The sequence below is a fragment of the Narcine bancroftii genome, chromosome 11, assembly GCF_036971445.1.
Source record: "Narcine bancroftii isolate sNarBan1 chromosome 11, sNarBan1.hap1, whole genome shotgun sequence".
Classification (NCBI taxonomy): Eukaryota; Metazoa; Chordata; class Chondrichthyes; order Torpediniformes; family Narcinidae; genus Narcine; species Narcine bancroftii.
The window spans coordinates 17,909,911-17,929,318 of record NC_091479.1 but is presented as its reverse complement, the minus strand read 5'-3'; the positions used below and the strand labels follow the sequence as shown (position 1 = coordinate 17,929,318).

Genomic DNA, 19,408 nt, shown 5'->3' with positions numbered 1-19,408 from the left:
CGGGGGGTAACACAATTAGTGTAGCGGTTAGTCCAACGCTATTTCAGTGATAGTGACCTGGGTTCGAATCCAGCGCTATCTGAAAGGAGTTTGCACGTTCTCCCCAGGTCTGCTTGGGTTTCCTCCGGGTGCTCCGGTTCCCCCACCCCCCGACATTCCAAACACGTGGTGGGGGGGGGGTTAGAAGATTAACTGGCTGCATGGGTGTATTTGGCCGGCGCAGACGGGCGAACGAGTCGGGCATGTTCCCAAGCTGTATCTCTAAAACACAGGAGATAACTGTTTGGAAATATGCTATCCCATCCTCTGCACCGCACACACAATAGCCACTGATTTTGTATCTATACAGTATTGAATTTTGCTTGTGAATATTGCCAGGTTATTCCTGACAACTAAGGTGTGGTGATACGTAATTTATCTTTTAATGTAGGGCCAGAATGATAATATTGGACAATGGATTTTTCTTCCTGAACAGTTTTGGGTGTATTTTGTGAATTTTGGCCTGCAGATGTTGAAAATCACCTTAAAAATGTTCCTATCACATATCTTCTTGTCGATACCACCTATTTTGTGATTTCCTGTCGTAATTTAAGTCGACTAGTATATTGCCCACAAAGCAAGCTGTTTTGGTCAGTCCAAGCAGGCCTGGGCATGAACCTAGTGTAGGTGCTATGCAAATTTTGTCTTTGGCCTTGGCATGTTTACTCAGGATAGATAGAGACCGGCTATAAAGGCAGCTCACAGATAGAGATACTATGCATGAGATTGATACAAACTACATCCAGCAGATTGACAACATGCCCCCGTGAATGTCTTCCCCGCTGATCTCAGTGCAGTCGGTGACGAACATGGTGAAAGGTTTCACCAGGACATTGCGACCATGGAAAAGCGATATCAGGACAACTAGAATCCATCAATACTGGCCGACTCTTGTTGGACACTGACACGAGAGGCATCAGATGCTGAGTACAAATGAAAATCAGCGGCAAAACATTTTTTAGGTCAGTTGAACTAACGCAATGTGCCAGCATAATTTTGTGATTAAACATGGTAAATCAATAAAAGTTAATTTAACGTTTCTTCAACTTCCTATGTGATACAGCAAATCTGAAATTATCTTTGTGTTCAGTTTGAAGTTGTCTGTCGTAATCCCCAATTTATTTTCAGGAAGCAAACCTTGCGAATAAATTTTTTGTACAAAATTATAAGGGGTATAGATAGAAGAAATGCAAGCAGGCATTTCAGGTGAGATTAAAAACCAGGGAACATGGGTTCATAGTGAAAGGGGGAAAAAAATTAGGGGGTGCATCTTCATGCAGAGAGTGGTAGGACTGCAGAACACGTTGTAGTGAATGCGGGCTCAATTTTGACATTTAAGAAAAATTTGGACAGGTACATGGAAGGGAGGGGTATGGAGGGCCATGGACTGGATGCAGGTCTATGGGACTAGGCAGGATAATAGTTTGGCTATTGTATTTCATGGTTCTCTGGTTCTAATGAGAAGATGGAGAGACTCGGCAGGTCTGGCAGCATCCACGGTGAGAAATAATCAGTCAACAGACCCTTTATCAAGTCTAAAGTAAGGAAATTCAAGTATAAAAAGGGGAGGGAAGAGAGGCAGGGGCTGGGAGGGGACGAGGTATTGGAATTGGAGAGGTGGAGGACCACAAGGATGGAGATGGACGGACGTGGTGATACAAATATGTGTATGTATGACTGTCGATGGGGAGCTGGCCCGTCCCCCACTGGTGATCACTTCCTGGTAACTCATCCCCTTGCGACCCTGGATTAAAGGTCGACCTACCTTTCTGTGACCTCAGTCGAGTACTTGGAATCGGGCCAGCTACAGTCTAATAAAGCCTATGTGACAAGAGTATATAGAGGTGTTTGGGAGATAAATTGGGAAAGGTTTGTTAGAGCAGGTCACACACAAACACTTCAAAACACAAGAATCTTTGCAAGAGCTTTTGCAAGAGACCTGTGATGGACTGTTATTTGCAAAAGGCAACAAATGAAACCACAGGCAGTAGCAGCTCTGTCTGGAAAACAGAATTTACTGTCTGGAGGGTCATGTATCACAGGCAGAGTGCAGTAAAAAAAGACATCAGTTCCAGAGGGACAGGTTGGCAAGCTTTTGAAGACGGCCTGGACAAAGGAGAGGACCGGCTGTCCAGTGTTTCCCTTGGAATAGGAGAAACGGAAAGAAATTCTGTGGTGACCTGAAACAAGGAAAACAAGATAACCAACAAGAACCCTCCTGAGTGGTAACCATTTACTCGTTAAGTACAAATGATGCAAGGATCGACAACGAGATAGACAATAGACTCGCCAAGGCAAATAGCGCCTTTGGAAGACTACACAAAAGAGTCTGGAAAAACAACCAACTGAAAAACCTCACAAAGATAAGCGTATACAGAGCCGTTGTCATACCCACACTCCTGTTCGGCTCCGAATCATGCGTCCTCTACCGGCATCACCTACGGCTCCTAGAACGCTTCCACCAGCGTTGTCTCCGCTCCATCCTCAACATTCATTGGACCAACTTCATCTCCAACATCGAAGTACTTGAGATGGCAGAGGCCGACAGCATCGAATCCACGCTGCTGAAGATCCAACTGCGCTGGGTAGGTCACGTCTCCAGAATGGAGGACCATCGCCTTCCCAAGATCATGTTATACTGGCCACCGAGACACAGGTGCACCAAAGAAGAGGTACAAGGACTGCCTAAAGAAAGCTCTTGGTGCCTGCCACATTGACCATCGCCAGTGGGCTGATATCGCCTCAAACCGTGCATCTTGGCGCCTCACAGTTCGGCGGGCAGCAACCTCCTTTGAAGAAGACCGCAGATCCCACCTCACTGTCAAAAGACAAAGGAGGAAAAACCCAACACCCAATCCCAACCAACCAATTTTCCCTTGCAACCGCTGCAACCGTGTCTGCCTGTCCCACATCGGACTTGTCAGCCACAAACGAGCCTGCAGCTGACGTGGACATTATCCCTCCATAAATCTTCGTCCGCGAAGCCAAGCCAAAGAGAAAGAAGAAAGAAGAAAAAAAGAAGACCAAAGCCTGGTGAACTTTGTTAATGTTAACTTCTGTGCCCAGAACAAGAATTGCCTGCAAGCAGTGAGATTGAACTGTGAACCAAAGAACTTTCCTGAACTTACACACACATGTGCACTTAGAATTATAGGGGGGTTAAGTAGGTTAAGTAAGTCAATAGAGATAAGTTAAAGTTTGATTCTATTTTCATGTTCAAAGATAATTAAAAGCAACTTTTGTTGAAGTAACCGTTTGCCGTGGTGCATATCTACTTCTGCTAGGTTTTGGGGTCCTCTGGATTCATAACACCTATTGTCCTCACTCTACAGCTTTGGAATCATTGATAGAGCCTATCAATGGGTTACAAGGAATGGGAACAGGGAATGGGAACAGGGAAAGAAGAGACTGACAGGGGAACCTGATAGAGGTGGGAGTTATCTAAAATGTGTGATGTTGTTTTGCAGACAATCACAGCAACAATTTGCACTCAGAAAAGGTTGTAGAAATGGCAACTCAGATAAATGACCAACCGTAAGGAGTTTGTAGATTCTCCCTGTGTCTGTGTGGCTTTTCCCCAGGGGCTCTGGCTTCCTCCCACTGTTCTAAACGTACCGGGGGTGGAGGTTAACTGGTGGTAAATTGGGTGGCATGGACTCGTGGGCCGAAAAAAAATGGCTAAGTTTAAATTGAGTTACTTCGCATGATTGTTCACTGGGAAAAGAATATTGGGCCAGGTTTCTGGGGGGAGAAATTCATATTCACGCCCCTCAACATCTTATGTGGATGCACCAGTGAAAGGAACCTGTCAGGGTTCAAAACTGCTTGATAAGGGAACCCAAGGCCACATGAAAATGCCAAGGGTTGTGAATGCAGCTCAGACCCTGAGACAGCCTCCTCCCCCCACCCCCGCTCCATCGACTCCACCTATTCCTGCTGCCCTGGAAAAGCAGCCAACATGTTAAAAGACATCCCATCCTGCCCACACTCCCACTGTCGGGAAGTGTGAGGTCACCAGATTCAAGGACAATTACTTTAAATTTCGACATACAGGGCGGTAACAGACTCTTCTGGCCCATAAGTCCGTATCGCCCAATTGTACCTACAACCCCCCCACCCCCGGTACATTTTGAACGGTGGGAGGAAACCAGAGCAGCTGGAAGAAACCCACAGAGACATGGGGAGAACGTACAAACTCCCTACAGACAGTGCAAGATTCAAACCTAAGCCACTGGTCCTGTAATAGCATTGCACTTACCGTGCTGTTATTGCCGCTGTCAGACAACTGAATGAACCTCACACACTAGAAATTATATCCCCTATGCTCTTTTCTAACTGTAATTCTGTGTCTGTGCTGTGTTTTTAACTACTGTACTATGTACGGATTGACTAACTGGACTGCCCACAAATGAACTCTCTCACTCTTCCTCAGTACAGGTGACAATAAACAAACTATCTGTGATCCTGTTTCTCAGTCCATTTTCATGGGATTAAACTGGAAATACTAATTGCTTAAACAATATATTCTTTATTCACCACATATAGTTACATTAAAAGTGCTTTAACAATGCAAAAAAGTCAGAAAATATAGAATAGTCCTTGCTCCCTCTTTAATAAATATGATGGAGGGTACAGAAACAATACATAAATATGAGACAATAATACACTATTGTTACAATAAAATGTCCACATTCACCATTTGTTTATTCTCTCCCCTTCCCCCGCCCCCCACCCTGCTCTCACTTTGGCCAAGAATTTTCCTTGAGGTTCACCATTTCTTCGTATTCTTCCCGTATCTCTCAATGATCTTTGTTATTGATCCTGTTTCCTGAAAGAGAAGGGAATAAACGTGTCACCGACCAAGTACTGGGACATGCTGTTGGTCTGCAGTGTGCTTCCCCATGCCTTGTTCTAGAGTCCGAGGGTTTTACAGCACAGATTCAACTCAACGTGGCCCGATTCATCCACGCAGAACCAACTAATTCCATGTGCCTGCTTTTGCCCCACATCCTTCTCTGGCCTTTCGGACAGATACAGGTGCGCCCCTACTTATGGTGGTTCAACGTTACGATGATTCGAATCTGTACGTTCAATTTTGAATTCCAACCTGTTCCCGTGCTTGCAATATGGGCACCTCACTCTCTCGTGATGCTGGGCGACGGCAGCATCATGCGAGCGTATTGTACAGCTTACTCTCTCGCGAGTAGAAGAGAGTGAAATCGATGACCCTGTCACTTTAGCGTCTGCACCATCCAGCAATAAATTTTAGTTCCAAGCTTCAAACATTCTTCATGCCCCGCGTGCTTTCAGCTGTGTACACTAATGGTTTTTTTTCAGTGTGGAATAAAGGTATTCAAAATTTAATGATTAAAAAATGGTAGGTGCGGTGTTCTTCTTTGACTTGCCATAGGTTTCCAGAACGTAACCCCCATTAATAGTTGAGGAGCACCCATACAAGTGCGTATCTATGCCCCTTTTAAATACCTCAGTAAGCCCATCCCACCCCTCACCCACAACCTCTCTGTGGTGACCCACTGATTGGCCTGTTGGTCTCTGTGGCGACCCATTGATTGGATGGTTGGTCTTTGTGGCAACCCATTGATTGGATAGTTGGTCTTTGTGGCGACCCATTAATTGGCTGGTTGGTCTCTGTGGCGACCCATTGATTGGATGGTTAGTCTTTGTGGTGACCCATTTATTGGATGGTTGGTCTTTGTGGAAACCCATTGATTGGATAGTTGGTCTTTGTGGCAACCCATTGATTGGATAGTTGGTCTTTGTGGCGACCCATTAATTGGCTGGTTGGTCTCTGTGGCGACCCATTGATTGGATGGTTAGTCTTTGTGGTGACCCATTTATTGGATGGTTGGTCTTTGTGGAAACCCATTGATTGGATAGTTGGTCTTTGTGGTGACCCATTAATTGGCTGGTTGGTCTCTGTGGTGACCCATTGATTGGATGGTTGGTCTTTGAGGAAACTCATTGATTGGCTGGTTGGTCTTTGAGGTGTTCTATTGATCGGGCATTTAGTCTGTGACCACACGCAATGATTGGGCATTCTTATAATGAAGAATCCAATTAAATAAACAAATTATTTGGGTGTCAGGCCCCTTTGCCCTGGGTAGGAGAACTTCAGAGTTGGGGACTGAGATGGGGGGTTCAGGCACCTCTGAGAAATGTTTGAAGAGGCAATGGTGCCCAGTAACACTGATTGAAGGTGAACAAGTGGCAAATGTTAGGAGCAGGGTCCCCTTGGGGTCCAGTAGACCTGGGTTTGATCCCGACCTCCAGTGTTTGCCCATTCCCCCCCCGCCCGAGTGACCCCCCATAACTTTTCTCTGCTTCCTCTTGGGTCAGTTGGTAGGTTCATTGGCCACGGTGGACTTGGTTCTATTGGGTGGCAGAATTTGGCGGCAGTTGATGAGAAGGTAGGGAAAATTAATGGGAAGAGAGGCTGAAATCTGGAGTCATAAACTCTCTGCTGGAGAAACTCAGTGAGTCGAGCAGCATCTGAGAGAGAAAAGTGAGTTCCCGCTCAAAAAGATGACCATTCTGAACTCTCATATTCACGAAACAGTATTTATTTGTATATAATCAGTGGTTTTCAAAGTTTTTATTTCTATGTCATTGGTGCTCTGTGATGGTGGGATGCAAGTGGAAAGAAAAAATTTGAAAGCCACTGTTTTAAACGTCCCTCATTGTCTCGTTATGTGCACGGTTTCAGATCTCCAAAGGAAATGGGCCAATGACAATTTTTCTCAAGCAAAATATTTCAGTAACAATTGGATCTAGAGCAGTGGTTCTCAACCTTCCCTTCCCACCCACATCCCACCTTCAGCAGTCCCGTACTGATCACAGACAGGTGGATAAATCCGCTCAGACACACCCCGCCTTCAAGCGTTCGATCTGCCCTCCCTCTCCCAAAAAAAGAGACAGCTGATCTACCTCAGATCCGGCATCGTATCGCACCTGCCTCCCCTCCGCTCTTTGGGCCAGGGCGACTTCTAGCATCCTCCGACTGAGTATATTCTCAAAAGCCTTGGGAGCTTCAGAGGAGCTGAGAGAAAGTCGAAGGGTTCCTTCATATCCACCTGGGTAACCAGACAGGCTCTTCTTGCCCATAAAATGTCCTGGAGGCAACAACACATACACATGCAGTCCAGAGAACCATAGAATGCTGCAGCACAGAAACAGGCCTTTCATCCCATCTAATTCCTGCCTAGTCCCATCAACCTGCCCTTCTTTCCCCTCCCAGAATTAGAATCATGATTTATCGTCATAAACAAGTCATGAAATTTGGTGTTTTGAGGCGGCATCACAGTACAAACATTCATATTATAAACCAACAACGATAAATATAAAAATAATAGTGCACAAAAAGTCAGGCAGTGCCTGTGGTTTATTGATCATTCAGGAATCTGCTGGCGGAGGGGAAAAAGCCATCCCTGTGCCGATGAGTGCCTTTAGGCTCCTATACCGTTTTTCCCAATGGTAGCAGAGTGAAGAGAGCATGGCCTGGGTATTGGGTCTTTGAAGATAGAGGCTGCATTTTTAAGATACTGCCTAATGTAAATGTCCTCGATGGAGTGGTCTGATGCCTGTGATGTTGCAGGCTGGGTTTACAACCCTCTGGAGATTTTTTTCTTGTCCTGAGTATTGGCAACTCCATACCAGACAGTGATAAAACCAGCCAGAATGCTCTCTACGTCGAAGTTTTTGAGTCTTCGGTGACATATCGAATCTCCTCAGACACCTCACCAAGTATAGCCACTGGCGAGCCTTCTTCGTGATTCCAGGGCAGATTCTCAGAGATGCTGACACCCAGGAATTTGAAATTCTTGACCCTCTCCACTGCTGAGCCCTCGATGAGGTCTGGGTCATGTTCCCCTGACTTCCTCCTGAAGTCCGCAATCATCTCCTTGGTTTTGCTAACATTGAGCGCGTTCCTATCCACATTTCACTTAAACATTGAAATCTATCCACCTCCACTTCAGATGGCAGCTCATTCCACATTCCCACCACTCTGCACGATAATCCCCCTAAATATCTAATTTTTCACTGTAAACCCATGTTCTCCAGTTCTTGTCTTACCCAACCTCAGTGAAAAAAGCCTGCTTACATTTCCACTACCTGTACACCTCATAATTGTGTCTGTCTCCTTCTCCAACACTCCAGGGAATTTCCCCTCCAAAATATATTTTATTCACAATAAATTATTGACAGAAATAAAACTGTTCTCAGTCTCTTCACACTTTGGTGTCAAGTCCATGTGGTTACATACTCTCTCTATTCACACCATTGCCCCCACTGGGGCACCTTGTCTTGCTCCCCCCCTGTTGATCAAGGGGCTTCCCCTCAGTCTCAGCCCCTCAACGCGTGGTGGTGGGTGGACTCTGTGGTCCTTCGCCTCGTGTTGGCTGCACCGAGCCTCAGTGTGCCCATCAGCAGCCTTTTGGTCCGGGGAATGTCTCACAGCCCCCACCTCCCCCCCAACCACACCTCACCCCGCCACACACTTGGTGTTTTGCTAAATATCATGATCAATGACTTCCAAGGCACCAGGGAGAGCATTCAGACACATTGCATCACTGTCTGGTAGGTGGAGACCATGGAGAGCATGAAGACTGTGGAGTGCATTCAAACACATTGCATCACTGTCTGGTAGGTGGAGACCACGGAGAGCATGAAGACAGGTTGCATCACTGTCTGGTATCTGAAGACCATGGAGAGAATTGAGACCATGGAGAGAATTGAAGACCATGGAGAGCATGAAGACAGGTTGCATCACTGTCTGGTATCTGAAGACCGTGGAGAGCATTGAGACCATGGAGAGAATTGAAGACCATGGAGAGCATGAAGACAGGTTGCATCACTGTCTGGTACCTGAAGACCATGGAGAGAATTGAGACCATGGAATGAATTGAGGACCATGGAGAGCATGAAGGCAGGTTGCATTACTGTCTGGTATGGTGATGCCAAAGCTAAAAAAAACCAATAAACAACCTGGAGGGTTGTTAACTCTGCTGGGGACAACACGGGCACCAGTCTTCAATCCATCGAGGACTGTGTCTTAGGGAGTATCCTCTACCCTTACCACCCAGCCCAATCTTCTTCACTCTGCTACCATCGGAGCCTGAAGACAGCACCCAGCAGCATAAGGACAGCTTCTACCCCTCTGCCATCAGATTCCTGAACAGACAATTAACCACAAACCCTGCTTCTCTTTGACTTGTTCTTGCACTATATTTTATTTAGTACCGTGGTCTATATAAATTTTTTTGCCTTGTGAAGCTCCGCAAAACCACACATTTCGGGACTTGTGGATGACAATAACTTCTGATGGTGAGAAGCCGGCGGAGGAGCCCGTCCCCAGCAACCACCGCTCACCAGACCAACCCGCACGGAACGTGGAAACCCAGAGATCGTGCGCACTCCACACAGACAGCAGCGGGGGGCGGGGGATTGAACCCGGGCCGCTGGCGCCCTGCACGGCGGGGTTTGCCTGGGTCGGATCGTCCACCTCCAAACTCCCGGGCTCGGAGCCCCAGATTTCCCGCCCCCTGCCCTCTAACCGGCGCCAGAATCGGCCTCATCCTCTCCAGAGGTTCCCGCGCTTCCCTCCCCTCCCCTCCCCTCCAATCTCTTCCCAAATCTGCCACCGTCCCGATCAAGAGCGGGACCCCCTTCCATCCCAAACTGAGCACCGGGAACCAGTGAAGACAGACGCTCTGGACTCCGGTCACCATGTGGAGTGTTTCCAGACTCACTTTATTTAAGGGAACCACACGAAAGTCTGCAGACACCGTGGATGAAACAGGAGGCTGGAGAAATTCAGCGATCGAACAATGTGCAAATGAAACCTTCATCAAGGCGCCTGCCTACATGTTGCCATTAACCCTCGAGCCCACGGTCAGAGGCAGAATTGGGGAACCAGCGGGGTAGGCGGAGCAAGTCCGGTCCCTCTCGGGTGACCTTCTCGTCCTCATTAAGGACCCTGTCCGACCTGCTATTGGGGATGTCTCCTTAACCCTGCTCCATTAAGGACCCTGTCCGACCTGCTATTGGGGATGTCTCCTTAACCCTGCTCCATTAAGGACCCTGTCCGACCTGCTATTGGGGATGTCTCCTTAACCCTGCTCCATTAAGGACCCTGACCGACCTGCTATTGGGGATGTCTCCTTAACCCTGCTCCATTAAGGACCCTGACCGACCTGCTATTGGGGATGTCTCCTTAACCCTGCTCCATTAAGGACCCTGACCGACCTGCTATTGGGGATGTCTCCTTAACCCTGCTCCATTAAGGACCCTGACCGACCTGCTATTGGGGATGTCTCCTTAACCCTGCTCCATTAAGGACCCTGACCGACCTGCTATTGGGGATGTCTCCTTAACCCTGCTCCATTAAGGACCCTGTCCGACCTGCTATTGGGGATGTCTCCTTAACCCTGCTCCATTAAGGACCCTGTCCGACCTGCTATTGGGGATGTCTCCTTAACCCTGCTCCATTAAGGACCCTGACCGACCTGCTATTGGGGATGTCTCCTTAACCCTGCTCCATTAAGGACCCTGACCGACCTGCTATTGGGGATGTCTCCTTAACCCTGCTCCATTAAGGACCCTGACCGACCTGCTATTGGGGATGTCTCCTTAACCCTGCTCCATTAAGGACCCTGACCGACCTGCTATTGGGGATGTCTCCTTAACCCTGCTCCATTAAGGACCCTGACCGACCTGCTATTGGGGATGTCTCCTTAACCCTGCTCCATTAAGGACCCTGTCCGACCTGCTATTGGGGATGTCTCCTTAACCCTGCTCCATTAAGGACCCTGTCCGACCTGCTATTGGGGATGTCTCCTTAACCCTGCTCCATTAAGGACCCTGACCGACCTGAAATTGGGGATGTCTCCTTAACCCTGCTACATTAAGGACCCTGACCGACCTGCTATTGGGGATGTCTCCTTAACCCTGCTCCATTAAGGACCCTGACCGACCTGCTATTGGGGATGTCTCCTTAACCCTGCTCCATTAAGGACCCTGTCCGACCTGCTATTGGGGATGTATCCTTAACCCTGCTCCATTAAGGACCCTGTCCGACCTGCTATTGGGGATGTCTCCTTAACCCTGCTCCATTAAGGACCCTGACCGACCTGAAATTGGGGATGTCTCCTTAACCCTGCTACATTAAGGACCCTGACCGACCTGCTATTGGGGATGTCTCCTTAACCCTGCTCCATTAAGGACCCTGACCGACCTGCTATTGGGGATGTCTCCTTAACCCTGCTCCATTAAGGACCCTGACCGACCTGCTATTGGGGATGTCTCCTTAACCCTGCTCCATTAAGGACCCTGTCCGACCTGCTATTGGGGATGTCTCCTTAACCCTGCTCCATTAAGGACCCTGACCGACCTGCTATTGGGGATGTCTCCTTAACCCTGCTCCATTAAGGACCCTGACCGACCTGCTATTGGGGATGTCTCCTTAACCCTGCTCCATTAAGGACCCTGACCGACCTGCTATTGGGGATGTCTCCTTAACCCTGCTCCATTAAGGACCCTGACCGACCTGCTATTGGGGATGTCTCCTTAACCCTGCTCCATTAAGGACCCTGACCGACCTGCTATTGGGGATGTCTCCTTAACCCTGCTCCATTAAGGACCCTGTCCGACCTGCTATTGGGGATGTCTCCTTAACCCTGCTCCATTAAGGACCCTGTCCGACCTGCTATTGGGGATGTCTCCTTAACCCTGCTCCATTAAGGACCCTGACCGACCTGAAATTGGGGATGTCTCCTTAACCCTGCTACATTAAGGACCCTGACCGACCTGCTATTGGGGATGTCTCCTTAACCCTGCTCCATTAAGGACCCTGACCGACCTGCTATTGGGGATGTCTCCTTAACCCTGCTCCATTAAGGACCCTGTCCGACCTGCTATTGGGGATGTCTCCTTAACCCTGCTCCATTAAGGACCCTGTCCGACCTGCTATTGGGGATGTCTCCTTAACCCTGCTCCATTAAGGACCCTGACCGACCTGAAATTGGGGATGTCTCCTTAACCCTGCTACATTAAGGACCCTGACCGACCTGCTATTGGGGATGTCTCCTTAACCCTGCTCCATTAAGGACCCTGACCGACCTGCTATTGGGGATGTCTCCTTAACCCTGCTCCATTAAGGACCCTGACCGACCTGCTATTGGGGATGTCTCCTTAACCCTGCTCCATTAAGGACCCTGACCGACCTGCTATTGGGGATGTCTCCTTAACCCTGCTCCATTAAGGACCCTGACCGACCTGCTATTGGGGATGTCTCCTTAACCCTGCTCCATTAAGGACCCTGACCGACCTGCTATTGGGGATGTCTCCTTAACCCTGCTCCATTAAGGACCCTGACCGACCTGCTATTGGGGATGTCTCCTTAACCCTGCTCCATTAAGGACCCTGTCCGACCTGCTATTGGGGATGTCTCCTTAACCCTGCTCCATTAAGGACCCTGACCGACCTGCTATTGGGGATGTCTCCTTAACCCTGCTCCATTAAGGACCCTGACCGACCTGCTATTGGGGATGTCTCCTTAACCCTGCTCCATTAAGGACCCTGTCCGACCTGCTATTGGGGATGTCTCCTTAACCCTGCTCCATTAAGGACCCTGTCCGACCTGCTATTGGGGATGTCTCCTTAACCCTGCTCCATTAAGGACCCTGACCGACCTGAAATTGGGGATGTCTCCTTAACCCTGCTACATTAAGGACCCTGACCGACCTGCTATTGGGGATGTCTCCTTAACCCTGCTCCATTAAGGACCCTGTCCGACCTGCTATTGGGGATGTCTCCTTAACCCTGCTCCATTAAGGACCCTGTCCGACCTGCTATTGGGGATGTCTCCTTAACCCTGCTCCATTAAGGACCCTGTCCGACCTGCTATTGGGGATGTCTCCTTAACCCTGCTCCATTAAGGACCCTGACCGACCTGAAATTGGGGATGTCTCCTTAACCCTGCTCCATTAAGGACCCTGACCGACCTGCTATTGGGGATGTCTCCTTAACCCTGCTCCATTAAGGACCCTGACCGACCTGCTATTGGGGATGTCTCCTTAACCCTGCTCCATTAAGGACCCTGACCGACCTGCTATTGGGGATGTCTCCTTAACCCTGCTCCATTAAGGACCCTGACCGACCTGCTATTGGGGATGTCTCCTTAACCCTGCTCCATTAAGGACCCTGACCGACCTGCTATTGGGGATGTCTCCTTAACCCTGCTCCATTAAGGACCCTGTCCGACCTGCTATTGGGGATGTCTCCTTAACCCTGCTCCATTAAGGACCCTGTCCGACCTGCTATTGGGGATGTCTCCTTAACCCTGCTCCATTAAGGACCCTGACCGACCTGAAATTGGGGATGTCTCCTTAACCCTGCTACATTAAGGACCCTGACCGACCTGCTATTGGGGATGTCTCCTTAACCCTGCTCCATTAAGGACCCTGACCGACCTGCTATTGGGGATGTCTCCTTAACCCTGCTCCATTAAGGACCCTGTCCGACCTGCTATTGGGGATGTCTCCTTAACCCTGCTCCATTAAGGACCCTGTCCGACCTGCTATTGGGGATGTCTCCTTAACCCTGCTCCATTAAGGACCCTGACCGACCTGAAATTGGGGATGTCTCCTTAACCCTGCTACATTAAGGACCCTGACCGACCTGCTATTGGGGATGTCTCCTTAACCCTGCTCCATTAAGGACCCTGACCGACCTGCTATTGGGGATGTCTCCTTAACCCTGCTCCATTAAGGACCCTGACCGACCTGCTATTGGGGATGTCTCCTTAACCCTGCTCCATTAAGGACCCTGACCGACCTGCTATTGGGGATGTCTCCTTAACCCTGCTCCATTAAGGACCCTGACCGACCTGCTATTGGGGATGTCTCCTTAACCCTGCTCCATTAAGGACCCTGACCGACCTGCTATTGGGGATGTCTCCTTAACCCTGCTCCATTAAGGACCCTGACCGACCTGCTATTGGGGATGTCTCCTTAACCCTGCTCCATTAAGGACCCTGTCCGACCTGCTATTGGGGATGTCTCCTTAACCCTGCTCCATTAAGGACCCTGACCGACCTGCTATTGGGGATGTCTCCTTAACCCTGCTCCATTAAGGACCCTGACCGACCTGCTATTGGGGATGTCTCCTTAACCCTGCTCCATTAAGGACCCTGTCCGACCTGCTATTGGGGATGTCTCCTTAACCCTGCTCCATTAAGGACCCTGTCCGACCTGCTATTGGGGATGTCTCCTTAACCCTGCTCCATTAAGGACCCTGACCGACCTGAAATTGGGGATGTCTCCTTAACCCTGCTACATTAAGGACCCTGACCGACCTGCTATTGGGGATGTCTCCTTAACCCTGCTCCATTAAGGACCCTGTCCGACCTGCTATTGGGGATGTCTCCTTAACCCTGCTCCATTAAGGACCCTGTCCGACCTGCTATTGGGGATGTCTCCTTAACCCTGCTCCATTAAGGACCCTGTCCGACCTGCTATTGGGGATGTCTCCTTAACCCTGCTCCATTAAGGACCCTGACCGACCTGAAATTGGGGATGTCTCCTTAACCCTGCTCCATTAAGGACCCTGACCGACCTGCTATTGGGGATGTCTCCTTAACCCTGCTCCATTAAGGACCCTGACCGACCTGAAATTGGGGATGTCTCCTTAACCCTGCTCCATTAAGGACCCTGACCGACCTGCTGGGTTTCTTCCGCGTTGTGCTTTTACCTCCACCCCGGTGCCCGCAGACTTTCATGCTCTAACCCCTGGCTTTGACCTGAACGTCTCCAACCTCTCTGAAGCAACCAGAGGAAGGAGCCCCCCCCCCCCCCCCAACTCTCGCCCCCAGGGAGGTCTCACCTGTCGCCCACAGATTCCCCCTCGGGTTGACTTTGATCTTGGACACTTTGGTGGCCTCGGTGAGATCCAGGCTGACGGAGGCGGCCACGGACAACGCCACCAGGTAGGCGAGGAAGCTGAGCTGCCCCATCCTGCGGTTGGGGGTGGGGGTCATTTCCAAGCGGTTCCGCCTCTCCCTCTCTCTCTCCCGCTCCGGTTTCCACCGCTCTGTCTCGCCCCTGCTCTTTTTATACCGAGTTAAGGTGACGGGAAGGGTGGGCGGTGCCGCTGGGAATCTGAACGGCACCAGGCGCGGGTGACAACTGGGCAAGGCAGCCCTGCTCTGGACGGGGGAGGGGGCGGTGGGAAATGAAAGGGGTCAATGAGCCCATCACTGGTTCCCCTTTCCCTCCCGCCCGCGGCGTTTCTCTGTGCATTGCCCTGCAGGGGGGGAGTGGGGGGGATAGGATCCCGGGGAGGGGTTCAACCGCTCCGTGGCTTCGTCTCCCACGGGGGTCTGGCGCTGCCAGGGTGGGAGAGGGCAGGGAGAGCCTGGGTCTCGGGGGCTCAGCCCCTCCCGCCCGGGAGGTTCCGATTAGTTGTCCCAGCCCTGAGATTCTTTCTCCTGGGACCAGGCAGAACGACCACTTTATTAGTCGTGCAAATAAAACAAAAGCTGTACACAAAGCAAAGAACTAAACAACTGCAAGAAGAGATAACGAATGTAAAGGGACTGCAACACAAAAAGGCCACGGTTGAGGAGTCTGATGGTGGAGGGGGAGCCGCTGTTCCGGAACCTGGTGGTGCGAGTCCTGTAGCCCCGACGCCTCTTTCCTGATGGCAGCAGCGAGAACTGAGCTGTGATGGTCCTTGATGATCGCTGATACTCTCTGACAAGGGAGAAATAAACAGATATTCCAGAGTGTCTGAGACACACAGACCCTCCCACACACAGACCCCCCCCCCCACACACAGACCTCCACACACACAGACCCACCCACACACAGACCCACACACACACAGACCCACCCACACACAGACCCCCCCCACACACAGACCTCCACACACACAGACCCACCCACACACAGACCCCGCCCCACACAGACCCCGCCACACACAGAGACCTCCACACTCAGAGAACCCCCCACACACAGACCCACCCACCCACACACAGACCCACCCACCCACACACAGACCCACCCACCCACACACAGACCCCCCCACACACAGACCCCCCCCACACACACACAGACCCATCCACACACAGACCCCGCCCCACACAGACCCACCCACACACAGACCCCGCCCCACACAGACCCCGCTACACACAGAGACCTCCACACACAGAGAACCCCCCACACACAGACCCACCCACCCACACACAGACCCCCACACACACAGACCCCCCCACACACACACACAGACCCCCACATACACAGACCCCACCACACACAGAGACTTCCACACACAGAGACCCCTCCACACACAGATCCCCCCACACACAGACCCCCACACACACAGACCCCCCCACAGACACACAGACCCCCACACACACAGACCCTGCCCCACACAGACCCTGCCCCACACAGAGACCTCCACACACAGAGACTCCCCCACACACAGACCCCCCCACACACAGACCCACCCACCCACAGACCCCCACACACACAGACCCCCCCAACACACACACAGACCCCCACACACAGATCTCCACACACATACACACAGAACCCCACACACACAGACCCCCCCCACACACACAGACCCCCACATATAGACCCACCCACACACAGACCACCCTCCACACACAGACCCACCCACACACAGACCCCCCTCCTCAATGACAAACTCAATCATTTGAGGAGTCTTACTTTTGCACCTTATTGATTTTTTTCTCTCTCTGTGTCGCACAGTCAGTTTGTTTACTTTTCTTTATTTGTTTACATGTGTATGTTGTGCATACACAAGATTTTTTTGCACTACCAATTAGTGGTCATTCTGCGTCACCCGCAGGAAAAAGAATCTCAGGGTTGTCCTCTGACATTAAATCTGAATGTCAGGGTAGCAGCTGCATCAGGTAGATCGGGGCGAGTATTTGTACACAGCAGCGTACATTCTCCCCTTCAGGGAAATAATCAGCTGCACAAGGGTATGAACAAGGTATGAACAAAATGTAGGCAGGTGTTTGTACAGTTGTGGCATAACCTCCCTGCTCCTAAATTCCCTCCCTCTTTCAATGAAGGCCATTTGCCTTCTTAGTCGCCTGCTGCACCTGCAAACAACCTTTTACGGTTCATGCACAAGCCCTCCTAAGTCCCTCCGCACGTCAGCACGCTGCAGCCGCTTGCCATTTAAATAATAACGTGACCTTCCAATTTTCCTTCCAAAGTGGACAACCTCACATTTGCCAACATTGGACTTCATCTGCCAGACCCTTGTCCACTCACTTAACCTATCTATATCTCTCTGTGGATTCTCCGTATCCTCTGCAAAATTTGTTTTTCCACTCAATTTAATGCCATCAGCAAACATAGATACGCTGTACTGTCTGTCTTCCAGATCGTTAAAAGTATATTGTGAACCGTTGCGGGCCCAGCACCAACCCCGTGGCACTCTGTTCACCACCAATTGCCAACCAGAATAACACCCCTGAACCCCAACTCTCTGCTTTCTATTGGTAACCAATCCTTTATCCATGCTAATACATCACCCCCCAATTCCATCCTTATCTTCTGTATAAGTCTTTTATGCAGCACCTAAATAAACGCTTTCTGGAAATCCAGGTGAACAACTCCCACCTGCTCGTGTTCGCTATATCCTCAAAGAACTCCAGTAAATTGTCGAACAGGACCCACCTTTGCTTAATCCGTGCTGCGTCTGCCTGATGGATCCTGATGCTTTTAACGAAAGCTTCAAGCATTTTCCCAACTTTAGATGTTAAACTAACTGGCCTACTGTTCCCTGCCTTTTTCCGACATCCCTTTCTGAATAGTGGCATGACATTCACCGTCTTCAAAACCACCGGCACCTCTCCATCTAAATACCATACACGTCAGCGTATAAGACGACCCCAGAATGATCACCAAAGCCTCTACTATAACTTCCGCCAGTGCCCTGCGGTGCGTTCTACAGGACCTGGTGTCTGCTCTCCTTGTCTTTCTTGGTGGTGGAAGTGATGAGTTTGGGAGGTGGCGTTGGAGTAGCCAAGGTGTGTAAGAGCACTTTGTAACTGGCCCACACGTTGGCAGTGACGGAGGGAAGGAGCGTTTAGGACGATGAATGAGATGCTTTATCCTGGGGGTATTGAGCTGCAGTCAGCCAGGCCAGTGGAGACCATTCCACCACAGCCCTGAATGGAGGTGGTGGAGGGGCTTTGGGGCATCAGGCGGGAGTCGCGCTGCAGGACACCGCCTCGGTGTTCATGTGGTGGGTAAGTAGAGCTACTGAACAGGGCCCAGTGATTGAGAGTCAAGGGCTGGAGCTCTCTCATGTTGGGAATAGACCCTGTCTGGTACTTCTGTGCTGCCAATGCCATGTTTCATCCCATGCCTAAAAGTTGTCGAGGTCTTGTAATTAAAATTTCCCTGTAGTGTGTGGGGGAGGGTTAGAAAGTGGAAGGAAAGTCACTGCAGTTGGTCTGGGGCATGAAGGTATAGAGTGACCCTGTGCTGTTTGACCTGCTGAGTTTCTCCAGCATCGTGTCTTTACTTCAAACACAGTGCCTGCAGAGTTTTGTGTTTTACACCAGTTTACCAGCCAAATGGGTGGTAAACATTCATCTGTCACGTTACTGTAAATTCTGTTAAACTGTGTTTGGAGATGTATTATTCCCCCACCCACCAAATAGCAAGGTCCAAAATTCAATGGAAGTTGGTGGTCTCCACAGTGTCGGACTTCCCAGACCTCATTACCACGTCTCCTGCCACATTTACCTGCTTAGGCAGCTGAGAACCCTGGAGGCCATGTCTGACCTTTCCCACTCTCGCTCTTGCAGCACAAGGAAACTTTCTAGACAGAAAACAAGTTGTCTCCGAGACTGTGGCATCACGGACCTGTCACGGAATCAATCATCACTCCTCTTTTCCAGGCACCTGTGCTAACCTTTGGACTTTATCTCCATCTAAATACCATACATGTCAGCATATAAGATGACTGGGTGTATAAGATGACACCCCCCCCCCCCCGAATTTCAGATTTATTGTCAGGGTACATACGTGACATCACATACAACCCTGAGATTCTTCTTTCCTGTGGGCGAGGCAGAATTACCACTAATTGGTCATGCAAATAATAAACTGTACACAGCGTGAACATGTCAACAAATAAAAGAACTGTAAACAGATATCAAATGTAAACAAACTGACTGTGCAATGCAAAGAACAAAAGAAAATCAATAAAGTGCACAAGTAAGAGTCCCTGATTGAGTTTGTCATTGAGGAGTCTGATGGTGGAGGGGGAGCAGCTGTTCCTGAACCTGGTGGTGCGAGACTTG

At 50.0% G+C, this 19,408-nt stretch overlaps 1 protein-coding gene across 1 annotated transcript; it reads right to left on the bottom strand.

The window, feature by feature from the left end:
- Window positions 1-4,551: 4,551 nt before the first annotated feature.
- On the bottom strand, window positions 4,552-15,555 carry nmba (neuromedin Ba). Its single transcript, XM_069904536.1, has 3 exons — window positions 14,938-15,555; window positions 6,985-7,169; window positions 4,552-4,867 (listed from the first exon to the last, which is right to left on the bottom strand). The coding sequence occupies exons 1-3, from the start codon at window positions 15,089-15,091 to the stop codon at window positions 4,808-4,810; spliced, it is 399 nt and encodes a 132-aa protein (XP_069760637.1). The 5' UTR covers window positions 15,092-15,555; the 3' UTR covers window positions 4,552-4,807.
- Between the last annotated feature and the right edge of the window lie 3,853 nt (window positions 15,556-19,408).

What these genes read in the sequence shown, in the direction of transcription:
- nmba (XM_069904536.1), bottom strand. Translation starts at nt 15,091, where the DNA reads ATGACCCCCACCCCCAACCGCAGGATGGGGCAGCTCAGCTTCCTCGCC. An exon ending in GGGGAATCTGTGGGCGACAG is followed by an intron (nt 7,170 to 14,937) that starts GTGAGACCTCCC and finishes TGTTGCCTCCAG; the next exon opens with GACATTTTATGGGCAAGAAG. An exon ending in GATACGATGCCGGATCTGAG is followed by an intron (nt 4,868 to 6,984) that starts GTAGATCAGCTG and finishes CTTCTCTTTCAG; the next exon opens with GAAACAGGATCAATAACAAA.